This window comes from Globicephala melas, chromosome 20, assembly GCF_963455315.2.
Source record: "Globicephala melas chromosome 20, mGloMel1.2, whole genome shotgun sequence".
Taxonomy (NCBI): domain Eukaryota; kingdom Metazoa; phylum Chordata; class Mammalia; order Artiodactyla; family Delphinidae; genus Globicephala; species Globicephala melas.
Window position 1 is genome coordinate 10,905,202 of NC_083333.1, and position 24,544 is coordinate 10,929,745.

General features: G+C 55.6%; 1 protein-coding gene across 1 annotated transcript; it reads right to left on the reverse strand.

The window, feature by feature from the left end:
• Positions 1–2,165: 2,165 nt before the first annotated feature.
• KIF1C (kinesin family member 1C) lies at positions 2,166–24,364 on the reverse strand. The gene is made up of 23 exons (XM_030861620.3): positions 24,160–24,364; positions 22,351–22,471; positions 21,954–22,086; positions 21,468–21,544; positions 20,949–21,128; positions 20,257–20,322; positions 19,344–19,522; positions 19,145–19,256; positions 18,616–18,693; positions 18,401–18,466; positions 18,234–18,309; positions 17,657–17,735; positions 17,308–17,453; positions 16,155–16,324; positions 15,965–16,044; positions 15,761–15,836; positions 11,600–11,679; positions 10,657–10,751; positions 7,212–7,295; positions 6,623–6,809; positions 6,404–6,476; positions 4,993–5,607; positions 2,166–3,397 (listed from the first exon to the last, which is right to left on the reverse strand). Exons 3-23 carry the CDS (start codon positions 22,057–22,059, stop codon positions 2,714–2,716), a joined length of 3,309 nt encoding a protein of 1,102 aa, XP_030717480.1. The 5' UTR covers positions 22,060–22,086; positions 22,351–22,471; positions 24,160–24,364; the 3' UTR covers positions 2,166–2,713.
• Positions 24,365–24,544: the final 180 nt, after the last annotated feature.

Sequence of the window (24,544 nt, forward strand, 5' to 3'; positions counted from 1 at the left end):
AGGAGAGACATACTATCCAGATGATGCCACAGTCTCCTCTTGCCTTTCAAGAGAGACAGAAGTGGGTGGGAGGAGTGAGAATGTGTATAATGAGGCAGAGGCCGTTGGCCTGAATTTCCAAGGAAACCAAGGGTAAAATTGAGGGAGCTAGAAAGCTGGCAGGTTGTCTGCCATGACTTTTGTCCACGATCCTGGAGGAGGCTTACAAATAGTGGTTCTCATTTCTTCTCAGGGCAGCTTTGGAAGAGACCAGAAACTAGAGGCAGACTCACGTGAGGAGAAGGCAACGTGGTTTCTAGAAGGAAAGATGATCGTCCTAGAGGCATGAGACAGTCTGAGCTTCAGTCAAGTTGACCTGAGCTGGAATCCTAAGTTTGCCTCTTAGGAACTGTATCACATTGGGCAACTCATTAATCTATTCAAACCTCAGTCTTCCCATCTGAAAAATGGAGACAAAAAGAGTCCTTTACAGTTTTAAGGCTGATATGCATAAGGGATGCTAGCATGTGTAGAACAGATAAGAGATTAGTGGGCAATTCTCTGAATAAAATCTAAAATTCATCACATTTTAAAAGACTGAGCTGAGGGCTTCCCTGGTAGCACAGTGGTTAAGAATCCGCCTGCCAATGCAGGGGACATGGGTTCGAGCCCTGGTCCGGGAAGATCCCACATGCTGCGGAGCAACTAATCCATGAGCCACAACTACTGAGCTTGCGCTCTAGAGCTCGCAAGCCAAAACTACTGAGTCTGCATGCCACAATTACTGAAGCCCGCACACCTAGAGCCCGTGCTCTGCAATAAGAGAAGCCACCGCAATGAGAAGCCCCTGCACCGCAACGAAGAGTAGTCCCCGCTCGCCACAACTAGAGAAAGCCCGCACGCAGCAACGAAGACCCAACACAGCCAAAAAAAAAAAAAAAAAAAGATTGAGCTGGAAGAGAGAAATGGATAAAAATGGTAGAAAACATTTATACAAGGTAGTCTTGAGGGGAAAATAATCCCACTGTATTTTAAATTAGTGAGCTATCTCTCCCATCTCAAATCCTACAAACTGTCTGTGCCACTCAGCTTGCTCTGACGTGCAGAGAACTTTGTAGTCTATCATTTTCTTGCTCACATTTAGTCTCTTTGACCAGATTATAAACTGCTCAAATAAACACAGTCGACGAACCATCCATTACATTCCAAATCTTGGGTCACTGTCAACGGATCCCTGAAGACCTGGCATTCAAAGTTGCCAAAATAAAGGTAGCCAGCATAAGGGTGCAGAAACCAAGAGTAAACAATTGTAGCCTTGCCCAGGGCTGCGGTTTGGCTGCAACTGGGATAATGTCTATGGTTTTGGCTGCTTGCACCTCAAGACTGACATCAGGAAGCTGTGGGCAAGCAGCTCAAATTTTCAAATGGGTGGAAGTGTGTTCCTAAGGTTGAAAACATGGGGATTCTGGGGTTTGGCCTGGTGCAGGCAGAACAGTGTTGCAATTTAACCTGCAAAACGTGTACAATACGGCACTGCCATGGACGGGCTCCTCCAAGCTAGAACGTTAAAACAAGCAGGCAGCATCCTCCTTGAAAGCAATCTTAAGACAAAATACTATTTGGAATACTGAATGCGCCCTGATAAAAGGCAGGAAACACGAACGGGATGAAATAATCAGGTGGGTGCAGTAAGCTTGATTAACACGTTCATTGTAAAACACACCCAAGACAGAACAGAACCTGGGGAAGTCGTGGCTGCTTGGGAGAACTTTCAAATAACTAAGTGATTCAAAGACGCAGAAACACCACCCCCCACCGCCCTGTCCCCCAAATGCCTCTATTTCCTGTTAGGAACAGCCACTTGGGCGTTGCCAGGCTGAGACTCCCTCTTCCTCCCCTCTCATCCCTCCCTCACCTCCCTCCAGGACAATGACAGCAGTTTTGGGGGCAGAGATGGAGACACTGGGTAAGCAAAAATGAAAGGGATATAAGGAATGGGTTACACACTCAAGAGGAGACGTGATGCTGAACATTCCAGAAACCATGATGGAAACATTCTTCTACCTTGACCTGAGTGGTGACCTATGCAAAAATTCACCGAGCCGCACTTGAGATCTGCACACTTTACTTTCATATAATCTAAACCTCCATTGAAAACCAAAACCAAATGACCACCAGCCACAAGCTCCCTCTGTTTTCCGTCCTTTATTGAAAGGTCCCACATCCTCAGGGACCCCAGGCAAACCAGACGCCAGACAGGTCCCCCAAATATAGCAGGAGGCCTGAAAGGGGAGAGGAATGACTTATGATCCCACCACACCTCCCTGGAAACAGAAACCCACCACAGACGGACAGACAGACAGGGCCAGGAGCGGGGAGACCTTACCCCCCTCTAGGTTCTCTCCCCTTTGCCCCCACTTGAAAAGAAAGTCAAACACCGACTACGCGGCACCCCAGCCCCCCACCCACCCTAGCAGCGTTTGTGGGACCCCCCCCACAAGGGGCAGCCCCGAGGCAGCTTCCCGTCACTCTCCTTCACTTTGGTTCGCTCCTGGCAGCTCCGTGCCCTCTTCCTTCCTCCCTCAGCCTCCGGCCCAGTTACCCCTACATCTTCTATCACCTACTCGGACCTTCTCTCTGGTCTCTAGGGCCTCCTGCCCCAGGGCTTCTGGGGAAGCAGCATCTCCTCCCAGCGAGGGGCTCCGCCAGGACCTCTCTGCCCAAGATGTGGGACTCACACGGCCGCCCCACTCTCCTTGAGGTCAGGGGCTGAGCGCTGCCGTCTCATCCGCGGGGGCGTAGTGTATGGGGGGTAGCGGGGCCCTGGGGGCCTCTGGGCTGGGTATGGTTGGGGCTGCTGGGGATAATAGTTGTGCTTTTTGGGCTGGAAGTGCTGGGGTTCGGGCTGTGCAGAACCCCCTCCCCGGGACCGGCCCCCTCCGTCCAGGGAATTCCTGCGGGGACGGTGGGACCTGCGGGGACTTGGGGGCCTGCGGGCAGGGGTGGCCAGAGAGGGGGTGAGCTCCTCAGGGGGCTGGGGTGGCACTGGGGACTCCCCGGCCCCCGCCCCCGGCCAGGACTCGCGGTGCTGGGGGTTGCTCTTGAAGGGGAAGCGCAGCTTGCAGTCGTGAGGAGGCACGAAGCGGGCGGGGGGTCTGCGCAGCCCCCCGCCCCGGCCCCCGGAGCCCTGCAGTCCCTGCAGCCGCAGCTGCTCCTGCTTGAGCCAGCGAAGGCGCCCCCGACGGAAGGCGGGGTCCTCCTCCATCAGCCTCGACACCCGCTCCCAGCTCGACAAGGGCGGCGAGGAGGGCCGCGCGGGAGGTGCTCGGTCACTGGGGGCTTCCTGCTCCGCTGCCTCAGACCCTTGGGGCTGAGCCCACGTGGCCTCACCGGCTTCTTCATTCTCATCCTCGTGATCCTGGGAGGGAGAGGGGGTGAGAGAAAAGGGGGCACGTGAGGAGAGTGGAGTCCTGAGGACGAGCAGATTCGGGAGGACAAGCTGGAAGGCCCTGGAGCAGCTAGACGTCCGGGGTCCTGAGAGAGAGAGGCATGGAGATGAGGAAGCTGGAGGGACACTGGTTTAGGAGCCCGGACCCAGAGTCGGGTGGCCGACGCAGTCCAGGTGTGCCACCTCCTAGCTGTGGGTCTGGATCTCCGGCTTGTAGCCTCTGTGCCTCAGTGTCCTCACATGTAAGATGACATCAACAATGACAGTACCTATCACATAGGGCCGTTGTAAGATTACCTGAGAAATTCTACCATGCCTCACCTAGTGGGCACTCAGCAAATATTGCTGAATAAATGATGTGCCCTGGGGATACAGCAGTCAACAAAGAGGGAAGAAAAATACCTGCCATCATTTTAGTGGACGGACACAGTTGATAAATAATAAGAAAAATATATGGTATGGTACATAAGCTGTACTTCCATGAAATGTTAAATATAAATATATGTATTTAAGTTATTTAATATATATTATTTACATTATATGTAAGTACCATGTTATATATTTTATATATATTTTATATAAATGCATATATGTGTATATATTTTATACACATATAAAAATATATATTCACATGGAAAAGACCAGAGCAAGGAAAAGGACAGGAGGCCAGGGTGGGGGTAGATGCAGTGAAAGGACAGGAAGAGATTCACAGAGAAGTTACCATTTTAGGGAACACCCAAAGGAACTGCGGGACAAGCTCTATGGCTCTGAGAGGGAAGGGCGTTCTGGGCAGAAGGAACAGCAGGTGCAAAGGCCTTGAAGCAGGAATGCACCCAGCAAGTTCAAGGAACAGCAAGGAAGCCCAAGGGTCTGGAGAGGGGAGAGTGAGGAGAGGCGTAAGAGCTGCATTTGGAGCCGTAAGCCTTCAACACCATGACTACTGCTATAACTGGCTGCCTGTCATCCCCCTTTAGAAGGTAAGCGGGAGCGCGGCAGAAATTCTGTCTGTTGTGAGTAACCCCAGTAGCTAGCACGATGCCTGGCACACAGTAAACACTCAACTATTTACTTGTTGAGTGAATACATGGAAAACGGGTAGGTGATAACACTCCCACTCGCAGGGCCACTGTGAAGGTTTACACGGTGACACAGGAGAAGCACTCAGCACAGCGGCTACCAAAGGAAGGGTCACCCAGGAGAGGGGTGGTTCTAGGAGTGGTCACCTATGGGAACACTCATTAAGTGGTAACTTAAGGACTGTACCCTTTATATCAGTGGTTCTCAAACTTCACTGTATTTCAGAACCACCCGGGGTACTTACTATAAATGCAGATGTGTCCCCAAAGATGCTGATTCAGTAGGTCTGGGGCAGAACCCAGGAATCTGCGTTTTCAGTTAGTGCCCTGGTGATTGTGAGGCAGGTGATTCACAAACTATGCTGTGTTAAACTTCGATAAGATTTTTTAAAGGAAGAGGAGGAAGGAGGCTGGACTCTGAGGTGGGAGGTTCAGGTTGCTACAGGGGAGAGATGCAGGCGGGGACAAGCCGGGCCGGGCCCGTCCTACCTGGGTCAGGGGGATGACCCTCTCCATGCGAAGCATGCGGTCCCTCAGGGCCTGCAGCTCGCGGTCCTTGCTGCTGTTCTGCAGCTTCACCTCCTGCAGGATCCCCGTGAGCTTGTCGATGTGAGCCCGGAGGTCCTCCACCTCTGCGCCGCGGGCTCCCTCCTCACTGCCGCCACCTCCACCTCCGCTGCCTTCCTCCTCGCCCACCGTGTCCCAGACATCCCGGGCCACGGCCCTCCAGGCGTCCCCGGGCCCCTCAGGCTTGCCGTAGGTGCGGCACAGCTCCCGCATCTTGAGGGCAGCCAGGGCCTCGATCTCGGCCCGCCCGTGGCGGAAGTCGGCCAGGGCCACCTCGTAGCAGATCTCCTTCACTGCCTGCATCTTCAGGTCGGCCATGGTGGCCCAGCGGGGGTCTTTGCCCTGCAGCCGCCGTCGCTGGGGGATCTGGTACACCCTGCGGGGGGCCCTGCGCTTGCCGCTGCTGGGCAGGCCGCAGCGCTTGACGATAGTCTGGACCGTGGTGGGCGGCAGCTGCTCACGCAAGGACGAGATGAGCCGCCAGCTCTCTTCGCAGGAGCGCTTGTCAGAGTCGTCCCCGCTGTCAGAGTCCGCGTACTGGGGTCACAGAGAGGGAAGACAGACGGGGAGAGGGCTAAGGGCACCCCAGAGCCATGTGTCCCAGCGACATGGAAACACCGTGGTCAGAGCGGCTCGGTGCTGGGTGCACGGCTTAACCTCTGCTCGTCTGCACAGTGGAGGTAATGACGGCACCTCCTCACAGATACGTTTTGAGATTAATGTGCTCAGAGCGTGTGGCACAGAGAAAGCGAGTATTAGCTGTAGCCGTACCAAGTATGGGTTTCGTGTGTATATATCGCTCAGGATGCGGTTAAAGATTTGAAAGTAAGTCCATTCAAAGAACAATCTTTTTTTTTGTTTTAATATTTATTTATTGATTTATTTGGTTGGCTGCGCCGGGTCTTAGTTGCGGCATGCGGGATCTAGTTCCCTGATCAGGGATCGAACCCAGGCCCCCTGCATTGGGAGCATGGAGTCTTAACCACTGGACCACCAGGGAAGTCCCCAAAGAACAATCTTAAGTAAATAACAACACGGGCGGTACTTGGATTTGGTAAAAATCATAAAGGTGGCACAGGTTCAGCTAGAGTCCAGGAAGCCCCAGTCACCTGGGAGGAACCCTGCATGGGTTCCTCCCTGGGTCACATTTCTCTCCTGTCTCCTCCTAGATGCCACCTCTACCCCCTAGCCCCGGGCCCACTCCCCACTCTGGCTCAGGCAGGGTGACCAAGCTCAGAGTCAGGCTGAAGCTCTGCCAGGCCGGCTGCTCCAGTGCCCACCAGCCCACCTCCCGCCTCTGCCTGCCCCACCGCACCCCTGGCCAGCCCCTCACCAGCCGCTGCTGCTCCAACAGAAGATCAGCCTCCTCCTTTTCTTTGCGGTACTGGTTCTCCAGATCCTGCAGCCTGGGGTTGGGTGAGGAGGGGAGGAAGAGCTCTGAGGTTCTGGAGCCACCTCAATAGGGCGTCTGACAGCAGGAGGGTGCTGGGGGCTGGGCACCTGGGAGGGACGGTCAGCAGGGCCCTGGGGCGCAAGCACCCTCCCCACGCACCTCTTCTCCATCTCCAGCTTGATATCAATGCCTTGCTGCTCCAGCAGTTCCTTCTGGGCAAAGTTCCAGTCGACGGGCTCGAAGGGCGGTCCTGGGGGCGGGGGGACCCCTCGCTCCCGCTCTAGCCGCGCCTGCTCCGGGTGATTGAAGCGGAAAACGTGGTTCTTGCCCATCACAATCCTATTCCCTGGAGATAGGAGGATGGAGAAGTGGACTCACTCGCCCACGGCAGCACACCCCTCCGCGTGCCCGAGGTGCACAGGGCCTTGCCCACAAATCCCAGGAGCCCCAACACAATCTCTTCCATCACCCCAAATCCAAGAGCGGCTGGAGCTGAGGCTCCCCTAGCTGGCCCCAGGAACCGCCCTGTCCCTGACAGCCAAAGGAAATCAGGAGCTTGGCATCCTCTTCCTGTTGCCCTGAGGCAGTGAGACAAACCAAAACCTGACTCCCTCTCTCTTCCCTTCCCAGTTCCGTCTTCACATTCCCACGCTGTTTCCTATTTGTTTCTGGGTCCTGCCCAGGAGTCACCCAAGAAGCTCCTCCTTGCACAGCCAGGGCCCAGGACCCTCACTGCCCCCTCCTCTACCTGACTTCAGCACCACAGGCTCAGTCACAAGTTTCCCGTTGACATAGGTCTCGGCTCCTTCACAAGGCTCCAGGGTGACCACCACTGAGGCAGGGAGAGAGGAGAGGGAGCGATCAGACCCTGGGGTGGGGAGGGGTATGGTCACAGATTCCCACCCTGCATTCCCCCCAAAACACACATACACCCCCAAGTCCCACCACCCAGTACCTGTCAGGGGTGCCATGGCCCCTCTGGTGGCAGGCAGCACGGGAAAGGAAGAGCAGAAGGAGGGTTAGAGCCCCAGCTACGATTCCCAGGAGCCTCTGAGGGGGCTCCCTTCTCACCCTGTGCCATCCTCCCCAGCAGCGGCTTAGCAAGCCCGGAATCCTCAGAGGGCGTGGCCTCGCAGGTCCAGGTGGTCGGCAGGCCCTGTCATTTCTGCCTTCCAGATGACCACTCCTTCCTTCCCAAACAACACTGCTACTGGCCAGGTCTGGATTCCTACAGCAGGCTCCTAGCCCCACTTCTGTCTGATGCATCTTGCACACTGCGACCTAACTAATCTTCTCAAGCCACAGTCAACTATCTTCAGTCAATATCACTATTTTCAGGGGAGGAGATAAAGCCAACCCAACCCAAACATCTCTCAAGGTGCTCCTTGTACAAATCACCAAGCCTGCTGCTTGCTGGGACATGAGGATGCCTGAGGCACTTCCCTGTCCTTGAGGACCAGTGCCCCGTTGTCACAGAGGGGCCCCCGTATTCCAAAGACCCAGACTCTATGACTCCTTAGCTGAGGGACATTAAGCAAGTCACCCGATTTCTGTGAGCTATAAAATGGGGTAACAAAGTCTTTCTTTACAGAGTGGCTGAAAGGCTCAAATAAAGTGATGTGGGAAAGAGAGTTCTTATTTACCTTACAAGGAACAGAGAAACCAGAATGAATGGTAACGTAAGGCAGAGACAAGCCTACGGACGCTGTAGGAGTACAAAAATAGCAAAGAGTAACTCGGCTTAGGGGCAGAGGACTGGGAATGATTATGGGAAAGTGGTAACTCCTGAGCTGATGCTAAAGGGAAACTTGGATGAAGGGGCAGAAACGATGGAGAAGATGTCAGACACAGCTAAAGCATCACCACGCCGGTGACCAGCAATGCAAGAAGGTGGCAGAGAAGAGGATGAGGTGGCTAGAAGGGTACCAGTCTATCCCCGCCCTTATTTCCCACCACGCCCCCAATTCATCCATCCATTCCACAAATATATTGCACCCCTATGATACGCCAGGCACTGTTTTAGGTCCTGGAAATACAGGAGAGAGAAAAACCAAAATGCCTGGTCTTACCGAGCTAACTTCCACTTGGTAAGAAAGATGATAAACAAGTAATTGAGCAAGTAATCTAAAGGCAGGGTTAGGCGGGGATAGTTGTTATGGAGGGAAATGGGGCCAGGTGAGAACCCACACGAACCCACAGCGATCTGAACCGAGGCAGCCCAGGACTCACAGCACAGGCCCTAGAGTCTGCCATGCTGCGTCTCAATCCAGTTCTGCCATCCTCTAGCTGTGCAGTCTCGGGCAAATTCCCTAACCCCTGGGAACCTCAGCTCCCTCACCTGTGAGCTACATGTGAAAATGCAAAGGCACAAAGTAGATGGTAAGTAATAACTATTTTTCTGTGTTCACACCTCTATCCGTGCTGCCTGCTCTTAGGTGTCTTTGGTCAAGTATTAAATCTTAAAGGCCCAAATGGACTAACCCTTTATACAGCCCCCATCATTTGGGGCACAGAACCATCTGCTGCTTCCACGGTGATGTAACCTATTCGGGCCTGTCACCTCCCCAAACACACCCTGAGCTCCCGAGGGTGGGCTGCCTCCACAGGCCTTGTGTGGTTTTGGTATCACCCCAGTACATGGCTTGAGGGAACCGCAGAACAGGAACTCGGTAATAACTCACTGGGCTGAACGGATTCAATAGCTCGCAGCCCACAGGGCCGGAAGCGTTTGCTGCTGCTAGAGACTTGAACGAGACCAGAACAACTGCATTAATCCACTGACCAGAAAATGGAACTGAAGTCCACCGGGCAGGTCTTCAACCTGAGCTGCAGGCCACACGAGAGCATCTTTTCTTATTTTAAGACACACGCTGACCACGGGTGCCCTGTCTCCTGTCCCCCAGAAGCATCAGACCTGAGGCACATAGCACGGGCTCCAGGTGAGGGAGAGCTCAGGTGTGACACGGCCAACCTCCCTGCCCTACTCACTTCCCAGACCTTAACTTCACTTGGGCACAACTGAACCCAAATCAGTCCATTAAAAAAAAAAAATGACCTGGACTTCCCTGGTGGCGCAGTGGTTAAGACTCCACGCTCCCAATGCAGGGGACCTGGGTTCGATCCCTGGTCCAGGAACTAGATCCCACGTGCCGCAACTAAGAGTCTGCATGCCACAACTAAGGAGCCAGCGAGCCGCAACTAAGGAGCCCGTGAGCCACAACTAAGGAGCCGCCTGCTGCAACTAAGGAGCCCACGTGCCACAACTAAGGAGCTGGTGAGCCACAACTAAAGGAACCCTTGAGCCACAACTAAGGAGCCCGCCTGCTGCAACTAAGGAGCCCATGTGCCACAACTAAGAAACCGGCGAGCCACAACTAAGAAGCCTGCCTGCCGCAACTAAGGAGCCCATGTGCCACAACTAAGAAACCAGCAAGCCGCAACTAAGGCACCCGTGAGCCACAACTAAGGAGCCCACCTGCTGCAACTAAGGAGCCCACGTGCCACAACTAAGGAGCCCACCTGCCACAACTAAGACCTAATGCAACCAAATAAATAAACATTAAAAAAAGACCCAACCAGAACAAAACGGTGACCTCAGAATATGTCCTAAGTGGTACTTAACCACGAACATTGTTTTGTTACTTGTCAGACAGACTACTACCTACACCCTGAGGGCTTGTGATTCCTAAAAGCTTTTGCTGCTGTGGCCAAAAACAGCTAAAAACTTCTGAAAGTTTTGGAACCACAGGGAGACATGGGCTGACTAACTGCCTGAAACTTTCGTAGTCATAGCTACATAGATAATCAGGTTTTCAGAGATAAATTCAGATATCCCACTGAAAAACCTACAGGTTTTCATAAAAAACGACTAGGGTGCTATTTGAGGCTAAAAAATCAAGGAAGAGGGCAGGATCTCCTCTTCCCAAAACCTCACCCTCTGAAGCCACAGTCTTCTGTTTCTGCCTTGGGGACCCTCACCACTCCCAGCTCATAACAAGAGTCTGCGCCCTGAGGGCAGGTGCAGATAGCAGGGCCCCCACTGCTGACCAGGAGTTCGAAGCCCCCTCTCAGGGCGAGGACACATCCTGTCACGTGGCGGCTGCACTCCCAGGGCCCGAGCCAGGGCTCGGTATTCAGTGAGGGACCTGTCTCTCTCTGTCTGGTCACTCCAGTCTCGCCCCCTTAGCCATTACCTTCTCCGTCTGGCTGAGGGATGCTCCGGAACAGACAGTGTTGCTCCCGAATGAACTGCCCAGTCAGCTTGATGTCCACATCGACCTGGCCGACCCTGGGGAAGCAATGGCCAACAATTTCTGAGCATGTGCCAGTCATACATATACCAAGCCCCTTCTGAACACAAGTTCAACCAACTCAGTAAGCCAAGTATAATTATTCCCATTTCACAGATGAGGAAGCTGAGGCTCAGAGAGGTAAGTAACTTGCCCAAGGTCATGCAGCCCGGCAGTGGTGAAGCTGGGATGTGAGCCCAGATCTGCCTGGCTCCAAAGCCCACATCCTCACTGTTATACAGCAAAGGGGGAAGGGAACCTGGAGTGGGGTGGGTGCCCTCAGCCTTGGTTCCTGCATCCTTCCCATGATGATCACCAAGGACAGCTGAACAGCCTGTGTCAGCAGAGGAAGGAGCACCCTCATCCCTTTAACTCCAGGAGGTGACCTTGGAGGCGCTGAGCCCCAGGGGTTCATTAGCATTAGCCAGTGAAGTTACCTGTCATATAGGTACTGCCCTCAACAGCATTGGGCCAGGGTTATGTTTCCCTTCTCTCTCCCACCCCAAGGGAGGGTCCCACTAAGCGATGCCCAGGCAGTGGTGCTGGGGGCCAAGAACGCAGCAGTCCAAGCTCCCACCCACTCTCTGCCCCAGTAGATCAGGACCTATCCCTGCCAGTGCTGGTTTGGTTTGGTCCCAGGAGGGGTGTCACCCACTCCAAAGCGGTGGGTGGAGGCAGGCTCAGCAAGTTCTCAGGAAGCCTGGAGCTAACAGGGCTGCAGAGGAGCTGTCCTGACACGTGGGGTGTCCCCAAGAGATCATTAGAGAAGGGAGTCGCCAGCGTGGCCCTCCCTCTGCAACCACACCCTAAAAGGAGAGGCTGCCCCATGGGCCCAAGCAAACACTACCTGGTGACACCATCTTTGATGTGGTAGAGCAGACATTCAGACATCAGGGGGTCTTCATTCAGGTTCACCAGGTGTGGAGTCTGAGGGGGAAGGGGCGGCAGTCAGGGGAGAGCCACCAGGGGTGCGGCCAAGAGGGAGGGAAGGCGCTTGGCAGACATCCCTGCAGGCTCCCCGCTGCGCCCCTACCCCTCACTCGGAGGGCGAGCTCTCCCACCCCCTGCTCCCACTCACCCCAATGCCTTCGGGGCAGCCTGACCCACCCCCTCCCGGCACACAAGATGCCCCCACCCTTCCGGCCCCTCCCCAGGCCCCATTTCTTCAGAGGCACCTGGACACTCCAGTCTCCCTGACCCGAAACCTTAGAAGCCACCTGCCCTCTCTCTGCTTTCCCTGTATTCCCTCTGGCCCCAGGGCTCATCACTTCTTCCCTAAAAATATATCTTGCCACTTCGAGAGGGGACTGCTCAGACCTCTCTGGCCCATGCAACGCATGCCTGCCTGACTTGAGTCTGCTTTTCATGCCGGTACTCCTGGGCGTCCTCCACGGCACGGCCCCAGCCCACTTATCCAAGCCCCTTTGCGGGGCCCCCTCTCCCCTTCTGTGCTCGCACCCAGTGGGCTCTGAGCACTCACTCCAAAAAGCCGGGCTCATCCCTGCCCATCCCCTCGCCTGCAACAGCCTCCCTCCTGGCCCCACCCCCACCTGTCAAAATCATTCACTTCCGGTCCCTCAAGGTCTGTCTCAAACGCCACTTCTTCCACAAAGCCTTCCCAGGCCTTCCACCCGAACACAAGATCCCCTGCCTCTGTTCTGCGAGGATATACCGTGGCCTTTCTATGTGCAAGACCCCACTGTGGTGCCAGGCAGGACAGAGATGAGTCACACCTAGAGGCTGCTGCCCCGTTGGTCAGGAAATCAGAGCCAACTTGGGGAGATAAGACTTGTCGTGGAAACACCATTGCAGGTAAGAAACACATGCCTCATAATAGACTTCCTGAACTTTTCACGCTCTCACTTAGCTCATTCATTCATTCATTCATTCATCCCACTGTATCCTGGGAGGGGCTCATACACAAAAATGAATAAAATGAAGACCAATGGGAGCTCATGGGGGTCAGGGGAGCTTCATGCAAAAGGCAGTATGGGAGCTGGTCTCTGATGATAAGGAGGACGTGGACATGAACAAGGAAGAGTGTTTCAGGTGAAAGAGGAGTCTGAACAAAGGCACGGAGGCAGGGGAGCACAGGGTGTAGGGGAAGACAGCCAGCAGTCAAGGCCCCATCTTTCTGTGGGAGTCCCCGAACAGGAAGCCCAAGGCTACGTCCACAGTGGATGCGTTGTGTATTTGTGCATCGGCCTCTCCAACGATGACTCTGCAACACTTCCTCTTCTCCTGAGGGATGACCACGCCCCTCCCGACACTGCAGTGTCAGGCCTGCTTGGGAATGGCAAACACGGATGGGTCCTGGAAGCAGAAAGCGATCTATCCCTCGGGAGAGGGGACATGATTTAGGGCAGTGCTTTTCAATCTTTATTCAGCCCTGGAACCCTTTGTTCACAGGAAACCTTACCTAGAAGCCTAACACGTCAAGCAGATAAGCAGAGAGCTGCTCAGGCCGAGGTGGGGGCAGGGGACCCAGAGTCCAGTCCTGCCCCCGCCTCCCCATTCCCTGTGAAGGAAGCTCCGAGCCAGGTTTGAAAATTACTGACTTAGGAAGTCCTTAGGCCTGGTGGCGAGGTCTCAGGAAAGAAGGGGCTTTCCCTAAGGCCCTTGGCTCTCTCCAGGACAAACTGGAGCTTCTGCCCCAAGGATCCAATTCTCCACTCGATGTTTCCTAGGTTGGAGTCACCCCCACCAAACCCGTTTCTCCTGTGAGCCTAACAGCTTTCTCTCTGAAATCCACATGACTTTTAAACTTACGAGAATGTCTCGCCACCTGGAGAAAATGCCGAAGTTACCTCCCCTAAGATGCTTTTTTTTACCAATCAGATGGGCAAAGATCAAGAAGTTGAAGAGGATGAGGGAACACGGGCTGTCTTGTATGATGCTCTTGGGAGTGTAAGTGGTCATGGTTAAAATCTCTGGAGGCACGCTGGCAAAAGAGATCAAAGTTCTACCTGGCTACTGGTGGCCCCCAAATCTCCACTTCTAGGAATATGTTCTACAGACAGCAGACCATTAGTAAGACTATCTTCTGTAACGTTGTTTATAGTATCAAAGAATGGGAAACGACCTAAATGTCCATCAGTAGGAAGCTGGTTAAAAAAAATTATCCTACGTCTATACAATAGAATATTCTGACACTGTGGGGGAAAAAAAAAAAAACGGACAGAACTGCGATACACTGATACGTGAAAAAGTAACATGTCAAGTGTGGAACCAGCACCACGGCAAAGAGGGGCGATGTGTGCATGCGTACGTGGATGATTATAACACACGCCTGTACGTGCAGAGACTACCTCTAGAAGAACACATCAGGAGCCAGCAACAGGACTCGCCTCTGGGAGGGGAACCCGAGGGTGGGAAGGAAGGAGATTTCCTTTGCACCTCACTGTACAAAGTCAACGTTCCCGGTGGGGCGTGCCACCTTTACAAGAACAACTAAGAACAAAACAGAACAGAAGTCCCTCCTGTTGGTCCCAAGCTCTAGCAGGTGGCACCTTGCACAGTGTGAGCCTCTCCAGGAAAGAAAAACCCATCCATCAGCCTGTCCATCCCTTTCTACCTTTCCCTAGCCCTGCAGCTGTGGCAGAAGCTCCACAGGTACCTGGCACCCCCAGGTGGCTGGCAAGCCATGCCGAGAGCCCCCTGCAGTCCCTCCTCCCAGATGTGCGCCTCTGGGGGATCCCAAAGCCCTGGGTGCCCAGCCCCGGACCTGACCCCTCAGCCCTGCCTGCCACCCTCAATCACCCACTGACAGCTCTCTCGCCCCTGGCCGTGCCTCAGGCCAGGCAAACCCCTCTCCTCTGTCTGGATCCCTGTTCAATCATCCCTGCTTGCTCAGTCACCCAGACGCCATATCCGTATGAAAATCGGAGGGGTCTCCTTCCAGTAACCCACTGCCTGGAAGAGGTGTATCTCACTTAGAGCCTGATGCTATGATGCTTCATACCACAGCCCTGACAGACGTGGCTGGCTCCATTCCAGGGCTGGGACTGGAAGTTCCTGCTTTGCCCAAACTGGCCTCTGCATCACCGTTTCACCAGTGTGCACCACTACAGCTGTGCTGGCCGTCGGAAGCCAGCGTCCACTCTGACTGGTTGGTCCCCGTGCTGTGCTGGTTGCTAAAGGTTTTGAATACCATTCCTGCCTCCAACTGAGCCTGATCACTCCTGCCCTGCTTCTTTCCTTCCTTCCTCTCCACAAAGCCTTACTGAGCGCTTACTACACAGCGGGCACGTGACAGGTGCTGGTGCGCCCCACTCGGCCGACAATACCCCACGTTTGCTCGGCCCGATGTTCTCTCTGCTCCTCTCTACCACGCCCCCCGTCCATCTTTCAGGCTCCACTTTCCAAACCACCTTCTCCAGGAAACCAGTTTCCATACACCTCCAGGCCGCACTGACGCTTCCATCTTTAAGCCTCTCGCTGCGTTTACAAGCAACATCCTACAGGTTAGTACTTACTGTTCTATTCCTTTTACAGTCTTGTCTTCCCAAGTTATCCTTTCGAAACGTACTTTTTAGGGTTTTTTGCATTTGTTTGCTTGTTTTTGAATAGCTAACACATACACAAGTTACAAAATCCAAATGATACAGAAGTGTACACGGTGGACAAGTTGCTATCCCAACCAACCTGCCATCTCCCAGGGTCCTCTCCCTTTCCCCTGGGGTAACCACCGTAACCAGTTTCTTATGAATCCAGAGATACGTTCTACGCGTGAACTCATACGCGCACGTGTGTGGGTGTCTATTTATAAATACCTAGATTCTAAGCAGCTCTTGAAATCCCCCTAAGGGCAGGGACCCTGGCATCCTGTGGTCCCTAGATGGAGGCAGAAGACAGGGACGGCCGGAGAACAGAGAGGGGAGAAGCAGGAGTGGGGACAGAGGTGATGGAGGGACAATTCAGAGACCTGAGATCAGAATTAAAACTCATGACCCTGCCACCCCAATCCTCTTCTTTCAGCATCCAGAGTCCCTGAGGCCTCCTCACTCACCTTCTTCGGAGAGAAGACGCCCACGGTTCCCCCATCTTCCCGGACAGCCACCCCCATCTCAGCCAGCAACGCTTCTCTGTAGGCAAAGGAGAGGCAGATATTGGTCTTGTCATCGGTACCCACGAACCCCTCCCCTGCAGGGCCTGACCTTCCCTCCCCACCTCACTCCTTCAAGGGCTCCAGCTGTCGGCCCCACCCTCACACCTCTCCATCCTCAAGGCCTCCGTCTTACGTAGCTTCTCCTCCCAGGTCTCATTCAGCTCAGCTATAATCTTCTCTGTCTCCTGGGGGCACAAGACGGGCAGGGGTCAGGACAGACTGGGACAAGCACCTCCCAGGGGGTGATTCCCAGCAGCCCCCAGAGCCCCACCCCTTGCCAGCTCCAGCTTCCCACCTGCAGTCTCTCCATGGCCTCCTCAGGCCCAATCTGGGGCTCGGCACTGGGGGAGAACGATGGCTCCAGCTCCCCGTTGTGTGCTGCGGGGGACGAGGGCGAAGCTGGGGCAGAGGGAGACGATACAGCTGGCAGAGCACCTCCGGGACTCCCCTCATCCACCTTCAGGCCTAGGAGGGAGAAGAAGGTAAAAGAAGGAGGCCAAGGAAAGATGGAACTGATCGGAAACAGAGAAGGTCTCACAGGGGACCAGCTTGGAAGGACTGCAGAAGACCCATGGTCCACCTCCACAAAGTAGGGAGCCCTCCTACTGCAGCCTTGACAAATGGACACCGAGTCTCTGCTTGTTCCCCTCCAGGGATGGAAAGCTCATTACTGAACAAGGTAGCCAGTTCCTTCCATTGCAGGATGACTTGTACCATCAGAAAGTTCTTAGCTGAGAACTTTTCTTAGCTGAAATCTGCCCCATGTTACATGTAGCTCTGTTTCTAGTTCTGCCCTCTGGGATGAGAAAGACTACACTGCTTTTTTCTTTTGCAAGACTACCCTTCAAATGTACAGAGGTGAACATCGTGTCTACCTTCTCTTCCCAAGAACCCTTATTCTCCCCACCGTGCCCCTTAGCACCCCAATTCCTCAATGGGATGGACCCCAAGACTGAATGCACAGTCCACACTGGACACAGCCAACACGGATCATAGACTATCTAATACAGATGCCATTTCACAGTAAGGAGACTGAGCCTTACGTTTCAGAAATTAGTCCACTGTTGACTATTATTAAGCTTACGGTCAATTTAATTCCCAATGTTTCACAAGAACTTCTGTCAAGGCAGGTGCCCAGCAGCCTATTCTTAATGACTTACTGTTCAAACCATAAACGCATGACTTGCCATTTACTCCTGCTCCTGTCGTTTCGGTAGTTCCAGGAGCCTGTCAAGGTCCCTCTGAATCCTGCCTGCCTCTCCCCAGGAGGATCAGTCCCTCCCAGCTCTGTAATACCTGAAGGCGTGACCTGTCCCCTCTCCACATCTGCATCTAAGTCAAGGGGCACTTGCTGGGCTTTCTGGGCAGTGGTCCCTCCCTGGTCCCAGGCCAGGGGCCAAGCAGCTGGGCCAAGGAGCCTCCCTGAGCTGACCCTCCCGGAGTCCCACCTCCCAGGGCAGAGGCGGAGAGCCCCTGGGCCATCAGCAGTTCGCGCAGCCGGGCCACCTCCTCCTGCAGCTCGCGGATCAGCCGGGCATTAGGGTCCTCGTTGATGATGGCATTGCAGCGAATCTGCTTGGTGCGGTCGGCGTACCTGGATGAGGAGGGAGGAGTGGGACCGGTGAGGCCTAGACACGGGTGACCTTGGTCTGCTGCCCGATTCCCTCTCCCTCCCAGGTTTCATCATAGTGCAGTAGAGCTGAGGGTCAACCCTATCTCATGGGGAGGGTCCTGAGCTACCAGCCGCTGAGCTCCTGGCACTTTTCGTGTCCCACCCCACCCCTACTAGAGCCCCACCTGAGGGTGCTAAGAGTCTCCTCGTAATTGATGTCCGCGGGGCTCAGGGCCGCAATCATTGCTGTGCGTGAATTCCCACCTATGAATGAAAGGAGGGGAAAGCTTGAGCTGGGCAGGGTCCTAAGAAAAGTCAGACTGGGTCACAGGGTCGGGGGGCCTCATTGCTCAGGCAGGGGTCCAATAGGGTCACTGTCCAAGGTAGGGTAAAGCTAAGAGTTGTGGAGCTAATCGTGAAATCTGGTGGTCAGAGGAAGTGGGGGTGAGGTCAGGGAGACATCAGACATCTGTGGGACAATCAGCGATCAGTGGGCGGAGGATGAAGTCAAAGGCGGGTGTGAGGTCAGAGAGCAGTCAGGGGGAGCCAAGTCAGTGAGGCCCTTGGCTCGGCAGGGAGCATGTGGCCTTGATCCCAGCATCAGGACACTTTCAAAGGATGCCCCTGGGGATCAGGGGGAAAGTCAACGGACCACTGGAGGATTTGAGGTTCCAGGGGTGTCAATGGGACTGGTATCAAAAGGGGGTTGGCAGGAATGGCGGCAGGGTCGCCATAGAGAGACAGAGAGGAGAAGCCCCTCACCCAGATTCTCCTTGAGCAGCCAGGTGAGCACAGAGTCCCTGTAAGGGATAAAATCCGACTTCCGCTTCTTTGATTGCTGAGGGACAGAAGGAGGAAGGGGGTTACGGTGGGCCACCCTCTTTGTCCGCTTTCCCAGAGCCCCGTCTCTTCCCACGCCCAGGTCTTACCATATCCGCAAGGGCCGAGATCACCTTCCCTAGAGTGGTCAGGGACTTATTGATGTTGGCGCCTTCCTGGCAAGAGGAACGTGGGGAATGACGCCTTCTTCTCCCACTCCGATCCCCTTCCCCCACTCCCCCCACAGCCAGAGTCCCAGTTATGATTTGAGACCACTGAACACAGCCCCCAACACTGCCCTGTCCGACCCTCCCAAGCCCCTCACCTTCAGGCGCATGCCCCGGGCCCCTGAGGAGTCAGCCCGCTCACTGCCAGCAAGGTCCACCAAACTGATCTTACTGACCTGGGTCAGAGGAAAGAGACAGGAGGTGACTGGGTCAGTGCGGGGCAGGCATATCAAGGGAACACCCAGCAAGGGGACTAGGCAGTTGGCAAGGGATGGAGAAAGCCAGGAGTGGGGGACGGAAGGGGAATACATAAGATGACAGTGAGGGTTTGGTTAGTTGTCCTTTTCTTCATTTATTCAATCACAGATATTCACATGCCCACTGTGTGCCGGGACAAGGCACACAGTGGGCTCCAAGACCTGCCCCAAGGAGCCTAGCTAGAAGAACAAACATGCAAAAGGAAACTATGCCACTGATCTGATAGGGGAAGCACGGGGGGCTGTGGAAGCTCAGAGGAGGCACTCAACCAAGCCGGGACAGGGAGGGAGGACGCAAGGCCCGCTGATCACATCTCTGTCTCTGTTACCAAGTGGGATGGGGTTGCAGCGGGTGGGGGGGGGGGCCTACTTTCTCTGAGTCCAGTCCAGTGAGCTGATCGTGGCAGCGCTGCGTGAAGACAATGGTGAAGACGGCGTGGGAACGGCTGCTGGTCTCATTCATGTTGGTGGCGGCCACAGTCCTGGTGGGGAGGGAATGGTCAGTGGGTCCGGCCCCTCATCTTCCTAACCCCGTCTGCCTTGCCCTCCGCCCCATCAGCCTGCCTCACCGCGCTTTATTTCCACAGTCCATGAGGTCAGCAATGTCTGCGTAAGAGGTCACAGCCAATTTAGACAGGTCCTGCACATAGGGGCCCAGGATGGGGTGCTCTCGGACCCTCAGAGAGCCCCGACTCTTGGGGTTCAAGAGGTCTCGTACCCTCTCACAGTAGATCTCCATGTAGCTCACCTGAGTGGGAGAAGCAAATAAAAAGTAATAAAGGTGGGCTTCCCTGGTGGCGCAGTGGTTAAGAATCCGCCTGCCAATGCAGGGGACACGGGTTCGAGCCCTGGTCCAGGAAGATCCCACATGCCACAGAGCAACGAAGCCCGTGCGCCACAACTACTGAGCCTGCGCTCTGGAGCCCACGAGCCACAACTACTGAAGCCCGCGTGCCTAGAGCCCGAGCTCCTCAACAAGAGAAGCCACCGCAACGAGAAGCCCGTGCACCGCAACGAAGAATAGCTCCCGCTGGACGCAACTAGAGAAAGCCGCGCGCAGTAACAAAGACCCAATGCAGCCAAAGATAAATAATTAATAAATAAATTTCTTAAAAAAGTAAAAAAGCTAACAACCACACCCAATGGGAAACTTAACCTGGACTCCACTGAATACAATACAGGTAACCTACGCTGAGTGTTTACTATGTGTCGCTAAGCATTTTACATGTGCAAGCTCACTGAGCCTTCCAACAACCCTAGGAAGGGGAACCCTGATCATTATCATTTCAGATAAAAACGCTCTGGAGCCGAGAGAGAAGTCGTTTGCCCAAAGCCACAGTTACTAACTGGTAAAGCCTAGAGCAGATCCCAGGCTGCCTGACTCCAGAGACTGCACTTGGTCTTAATCGCTCTGCTCACCTCCTCCCTACCCAGGGGACACTGTGGCTCCCCTCCCAGCCCCCTCCCAAGACCTGGGCTTACCTCCACAGAATAGGATAGCTGAGCACTCTGGTTCTTACTAACACGAGAGAAGAGGTCCTCACAGAGCTGGAGGGGGACACAGAGAAGCACAAAGATGCTGCTGTTCATGGCACACCTGTGGCGCCCAGCACCCAGGCCAGGCCAGGTCTCAAGTGACCCTGTTTAACCCTTACCACAGCCCCAAGGGAGGGATGGGATCATTCCCATTTTACAGATGGGAAAGCAACCTCTGAGAGGTTCACATTTGCCCAGGGTCAGAGGCTAGTATTCAGTGAGCCAAAATGCAAGCCCGGAGCCTGTATGCAAGGTCACTATGCTGCAGTCAGAGAGATTATGGTCAACTCTCAGTTATCCACAACTGGCTTTTCCTACAGTAAACACCTTGACTACGGTACACAAGCCTACATGGGAACTACACTCACAAATAATTACGAGACAAGGTAAGACAGCAGCAAGTGGTAGAAACAAGGTTCAAACCCTGGGCGCTCTGCCGCCAAAGGTGTGGCTGTTCTCATTGAGCTTTCTTGGCCCTGATGTCCAGGTTGGAGCCAACCTCATCCCCCATCACCTTCCCTATTACTAACAACCAGAGAGCCAGGTCTCTGCTCCACAACGCTTAGAACCCAGCCTACTCCCCTAGGGGCAGCTGAAGAGGCTTCAGCCCTGGCCGCCCTGCCAGGCCCCGAGTGTACCTGGGGCACGATGCCCTGCTGCCCTGGCTCCTGCCGCCCCATCATGGTGTAGGATTTCCCAGCCCCCGTCTGCCCATAGGCAAAGATGCACACGTTGTAGCCTTCAAAGGCATGGAGCAGCATCTCTTCTCCAATATCCCGATACACCTGTTGCTGAGATGCAAACTGGGGGTCCTCGGCCTAGGTAAAAGGGGGGCAAGAAAGACAGCAGGAACCCTAGATGACTTTGTCCTTGGTATCTAGGTGCCCAAAGGTCTTGTGTGCCCCCACCTCGATCACGGTCCTAATCATCCCTGAGGATCCTATCTAGTCTCCTGCCAGCCCTAAATTATCCCAGGGATTCTGCCTCCCCCTTCCTGGTCCTAGTCACAAGTTCAGGGTCCTACCCACCCCCACCCAAGGGTCCTGGTCCTCCCAACCAATTCCCTGGAGGTCCTATTTCCCAGCAATGCTCCCTCCCCAGGACCTGAATCCCCCGTCCCTCTTTGCTTAGCTCTTCCCCCAACCTAACAACCTCACCGAAGTGTGTGACCAGTAGGAGTAATCGAAAGTGAAGCTTTTGGGGGCATCCTTGCTCTGTCTGGGATTGATGATGGCTGAGAAAGCAAAGGAACGAAGGCCAAGGTCAGGTACTCCCGACCGCTGCCCACTCCCCACAAGCCCTCAGAAGCCGGGCATCCCACTCCCCTCCTCTATCCTAGTTCATCTCTCCCCTTTAATACTCCCCACCCCCTCCAGCCACCAAAGCTAATTTTGGCTTCCCAGGACCCGCCCCCCTCCCGGCTGCCTCCCTGGATTGGGCAATGGAGGGCTCCAGGCCAACATTCCCCCTCCCAGGGACTGGGAGCACGGAAAGGCCAGCCTGTCCCAGCCTCCTTCCTTACAATTAGCACCTGCTCCGTGCCCAGCACAGCCCTCCTCCTGGTTCGGCCCGCCAGGACTGGCCCGTACAGTGGGCCCGGGCTGCCCTGCCTGTGCCCAGACGGGCCCCTGGGACTCACTCACAGGTGGTGCTGCCCTGCATGCTGACCACACACTTGGCATCCTGGCTGGTCTCACGGGCGTTGAAGGGCCGAACCCTCACTGCCACTTTCACCGAGGCGCCAGCCATGGCTCCAGATACTCCCACCCTCCTCAGCTGGAGGACACACATAGAAGAGAAGGTCAGAGCTGTTGGGAGGCAATGTTGGGAGGGGACCCAGACATTGCCTCCCAACTTCTCCGAGGAACCAGTCTCTCCACACCCCCTTCCCCGGCGACCCAGCCCCTCAAGGACCCAGTTTCTGTTTCCTTGGTCTTCCTCCCCAATGGCAGTCTCCTCAGGGACTCCCGGAGGTGTTCCTGCCTCTCTCCCCAGCCTTTTCCCAGCAGGCAGGGACCTGGGATGTCACCCCAGAGTTACCTGGCGTCCTGGCCCCAGACCAGGGGGGCTGTATCAGTTCTGGCTGCCACCGGCCCTCGTAGGAGGAGCCCCATCCTACACTGGGGGCCTGGCCACGCCAGCTGGGGCTGTAGGGGAAACCCTGGTTGTGGGGGAAGAGTGGTTAGGAGGCACCCGTGGCTCCAGAGGTGTGTCTGGGGTTCCAGGGTTGGAGGACAAGGGGTGGGGGGTAATGTTAGGAAAGGTGAGGATGGCTGTTCCTCTGGAGTGGTCGAACGCAATGTGAATCCAAGGGCAGGGACGGTGATATTTTTATTCCTCGTCACTCACAAGTGCACTGAACGTTCAGAGAGAGAAGAGAGAAAGAGGCTGGACAGAGAGCAATTCAGAGAGAGGGACACATGGGCAGAGACACTGAGGGTGGTGGGAAGCGGGGAGAGGAGAGGCAGAAAGTCCCCAACACCAAGAAAATGAGAGAGACAAGAAGACTGAGGTCATGCTACGAAGAAACGTAAGGGGACACACAGAGGACAGCAAACACAGAAATGTTAAACAGGTAGGGGAAAAGCATAAATTGGAAGCCCAGAAGAGAAACAAGATCCAAGAAAATCCCAAACATAAGACCTGCCCTAAAATTCCCCCACAGGGTCAGCCAGGGAGAAGTAGAAACCAGCTCCCACCTAGGGTCCATAACCTCCACACAGAGGGAGAGACTGCTGATGGGCAAAATCCAATGGCTGGAGGTACAGCCCAGAACTGGGATCCACAGGGCCTGCCTATAAGCCCCAAATCCCTTGACCAGCCCCCAGCACTTCCTCCTTAGGATCCAGGACAATGGGCAGGAGAGGGTGGGGTCATCCTGTAACCATCCTACCAACCACCAGGGTCCTCTGTTGGAGGATCCAGAATACCTGTGTTTATGGGAAGGGAGGCTAGCAGTAGGGTCCCCCTGAAGAAGGAGAGAAGGGAGAGGAAGCAGGCAGGTCCCAGCTCCAGCCTGGGGCTAATGCTATGGCATCCACTGCCCTGGGGAAAGTGCCAGTCTGGAGCCCAGGAATGTGGGTGACCCGGTGCCCACACCCTGGGAGGAGAGGCTGAGCAGCCCACACCCACGGACAACAGGGTGGGAGGGTTGTGAAGAGAGATCAGAGGTGTTGAGCCTCCTTCTGTGGCCCCAAAGGGCCTCAAACCCCTGTCCTGCTGGGCCTCACCACACCAGCCTTTCTGGCCAGGGCATGGGAGGGGTGAGAGGGCTGGTCTGTCCCAGGACAGGAAGGGAGTAGCTGAAACCACAGAGGCTGTCTCAGGAAGAACAGCCCTGACCCCCAGACCCTGATCAGGGGAGGGAAAGGACACTGATGGAGACACGCAATTGTAACGCCGTTATGGCTAACGGGGCAGGGAATGAGATGGCACTGCTGGTGGATGGCGGGGTAATGGGCCAGGAGAGAGGTACAGGGGTCGGCTGGTGCAGCGTAATGGGTCAGTGGGGTACAGACAGTAGCCGCGGCTGGGGTGAGGCCGAGCGACCCGAAAGGGGGCCTAGGGCCACCTGCACCTTGCTCACCCAGAAGTTTTCACACAGGCCCCCGTCCCGGCCTTTCTGGGCGGCCATGCGGACAGTGTCCTCCGGTCCAACCAACCGACGGCCGCCCCGGGCCTGGCACCTCTCTGCGCCTCCGCGGGACAAATAGCACATGATCCCGGCTCCCGCGGCCAGCCGGCCCCCGCCGGGTGGTGCAAACCGGGACCCCGGCTCCCCGCCCCCCAGCCCGGCACATTCCTCCGCGGGCGTCCCCTCCCTCACCCCCCCTCTCCCACAGCTCTCACCTCGTCGCGGCGGGGCTCCCGGAGCGGCTGGGCAGAGTGCAAAGGGACAAACTTCCCGTGAAGCGTGAGGCGGGAGCGGGGGCAATCCGGGGCCGCTTCGGGGCTGCCCCCGCCCCTCGCCGGGTCCCCGGGCGGCGGGCGGCGGACTCGCGCCCCGGGGGCGGCAGCAGTAGCGGCGCCAGCGGCCGGCGCCCGCCCGGGCAGCACGAGCTGGGGCGGGAGCGAGGGGCGGGGGACCGGCGGGCGCGCGCGCGCGGTTGGGCGGGCGGGCGCGCGCCGTCCCGAGAAGGGCTAGGCAGCGACCCGGACAGCTGTTAAAGGGGCAATGTCCCCAGAACTGCGGGGCCCACCGGGCGGAGACGGGGTAACCGAGCTGCGGACACGG

Excerpts from the sequence above, each read along its gene's own strand:
- KIF1C (XM_030861620.3), bottom strand. The coding sequence starts at position 22,059 with ATGGCTGGCGCCTCGGTGAAAGTGGCAGTGAGGGTTCGGCCCTTCAAC. Across the intron at positions 18,310-18,400 it reads TCTCGGCCCTTGCGGATATG|CAATCAAAGAAGCGGAAGTC; the intron begins GTAAGACCTGGG and ends TCTGTCCCTCAG. Across the intron at positions 3,398-4,992 it reads GGGTCATCCCCCTGACCCAG|GATCACGAGGATGAGAATGA; the intron begins GTAGGACGGGCC and ends TCTCCCTCCCAG.